Source organism: Sorghum bicolor, chromosome 3 (assembly GCF_000003195.3).
Source record: "Sorghum bicolor cultivar BTx623 chromosome 3, Sorghum_bicolor_NCBIv3, whole genome shotgun sequence".
Classification (NCBI taxonomy): Eukaryota; Viridiplantae; Streptophyta; class Magnoliopsida; order Poales; family Poaceae; genus Sorghum; species Sorghum bicolor.
Genome location: NC_012872.2, coordinates 72683220 through 72685735, shown reverse-complemented (window position 1 = coordinate 72685735; position 2516 = coordinate 72683220). Strand labels below are relative to the sequence as shown.

Sequence of the window (2516 nt, the reverse complement as noted above, 5' to 3'; positions counted from 1 at the left end):
ACTTGCACTCATCCGGTTACGTACGTAGGGATGGCCGCCTTAGCAATCTACGGCCGGCGAGTCAACCCGGCCGGCCGGCCCGGCCGCCGAACGAACGGTGCGACACAGCTAGCTGCGCCACACACATGCATGCATGAATGCACCTATGGACGCGGGAAACGTACCAGACTGGCAACTCCAGAACTCCTGAATCCTGATCGGGCGTGCATGCGTGTATATAAGGGGGCCTGGGTGCATGGCTTTCCTTGCATTCGATCTCTTGGTTCATAGCTATCGTGGATATATAGCTATATATATATCTACCTGAGAGATCGATCTCTAGCTAGCTCGGCAACCATGGCGAGGCAACAACAAGTTGCTTCCATGCTCGCAGCTGCTCTGCTCGTTGCAACGTTTGCGTCCATTCCTACAAGTACGTACTGAGCACTACAAGCTTTACACTAGCAAAAATTAACGGTGTGTCAATATATATATAATAACGTACGTATATCGCAGGCGTGCACTCCATCGGCGTCTGCTATGGCATGCTGGGCAACAACCTGCCGTCCAGCAGCGACGTGGTGCAGCTCTACAAGTCCAAGGGCATCAAGGGCATGCGCATCTACTCGCCCTCCCAGTCCGCGCTCAACGCCCTCCGCAACTCCGGCCTCGCCGTCATCGTCGACACCGGCAACGGCAACGAGCTCAGCCAGCTCGCGAGGAGCGCCTCGTACGCGGCGTCGTGGGTGCAGAGCAACGTGAAGCCCTACTACCCCGCCGTCAACATCAAGTACATCGCCGTCGGCAACGAGGTGCAGGGCGGCGCCACGCAGAGCATCCTCCCGGCGATCCGGAACCTGGACGCCGCCCTGGCGCGCGCCGGGCTCTCGGCCATCAAGTGCTCCACGTCGGTGCGCTTCGACGTGATCGCCAACTCCTACCCGCCCTCCAGCGGCTCGTTCGCGCAGGGGTACATGGCGGACGTCGCGCGGTACCTCGCCGGCACCGGCGCGCCGCTGCTCGTCAACGTGTACCCGTACTTCTCGTACCGGGACAACCCGCGCGACATCAGCCTGGGCTACGCCACGTTCCAGCCGGGCACCACCGTCAGGGACAACGGCAACGGGCTCACCTACACCAACCTGTTCGACGCCATGGTGGACGCCGTCGTCGCGGCGCTGGAGAAGGCCGGCGCCGGCGGGGTGAGGATCGTCGTCTCCGAGAGCGGCTGGCCGTCCGCCGGCGGGTCCGGGGCGAGCGTGGACAACGCGAGGAAGTACAACCAGGGGCTCATCAACCACGTCGGGCGCGGCACGCCCAAGAGGCGCGGAACGCTGGAGACTTTCATCTTCGCCATGTTCAACGAGAACCAGAAGACCGGCGACCCCACGGAGAAGAACTTCGGGCTGTTCTACGGCAACAAGCAGCCCGTGTACCCGATCAGCTTCAACTAAGACTGACAGATCGGAGGAAGAAGAGACAAAACATATAGTACATCTTGATCAATCAACTAGCCTACTAATAATTCTCCATGAATAATAAGCTGCTGCGTGTGAAGCGGTGCAAATAAAAGTGTAACCGTGTGCACGTACGTACTCTCTATCTATCTATATATATGATGAATAAAAAGAGAGAAAATTCTGATGCATTCATCTTACCTGCTCCTTCATTGTGGTTGCCTCGCTGCCCGCAATAAGCAGAACAAATCAAAATTATGGAGGAAATTCTGTGTGAGTCACTATAAAAGACCGTGATTCTCTGTGAGCCACCGAAAAAGTTGAATGGACTCCACCACCATTGCTATTATTTTTGCCCTCCATGCCACTGTCGTCAGATTGGGCTCTAACGATGTTAAAAGGCAGGTGTAAAAAGACAAAAATACCCTTAGGTCTAAATATGTCATTAATATTTTTTAGCATCTTAATGACTTTAAATGAAAAAACTCAAACTAGATCTACAATTTTTATATAAAAATTATTTTCATTTAATTTCGCAAAAAATATGTTTTGATATGATTAATATATATCTTAGAAAAATCATATCTTTTTTGCGATATTGAATGAAGATAATTTTTATATGAAAATTGTAGATCTCGTCGATATCTACAATTTTCAGTTTTAAGTTTTTCCATTTGAAGTCATTAAGATGCTCAAAAAATTAACAACATATTTACACCTAAGGGTATTTTTGACTTTTCACACCTGTGGTTTGACACTGTTAGAGCCTAATCTAACGGCAGTGGCCTGGAGGGCAAAAAAAATTGAAGCAATATTGCTGAAGTCCATTAAACTTTTTATGTGGCTCACAAAGAATTATGATCTTTTATGATGGCTCATGAGGAATTCTCTCAAAATTATGTGTGGCTCATGCATACACTAGCACATGGCGACTGTGCCACATCGGCCCAAAGTAATTCTCGAAATTCTTCGGCCCATAACAGGCGTTTCACACCAGCATAGGCCCAACGGGTCCCCCAGTGGTGCCATCCCTTGCTTTGACTTTTCGCTGACGCCTCCATCTCGCCTGCTCCGCCACTA

The 2516-nt window shown here is 51.1% G+C and overlaps 1 protein-coding gene across 1 annotated transcript; it reads left to right on the top strand.

Moving 5' to 3' along the window:
• On the top strand, window positions 235-1631 carry LOC8062300 (glucan endo-1,3-beta-glucosidase GII). Its single transcript, XM_002459032.2, has 2 exons — window positions 235-412; window positions 496-1631. Exons 1-2 carry the CDS (start codon window positions 337-339, stop codon window positions 1431-1433), a joined length of 1014 nt encoding a protein of 337 aa, XP_002459077.1. The 5' UTR covers window positions 235-336; the 3' UTR covers window positions 1434-1631.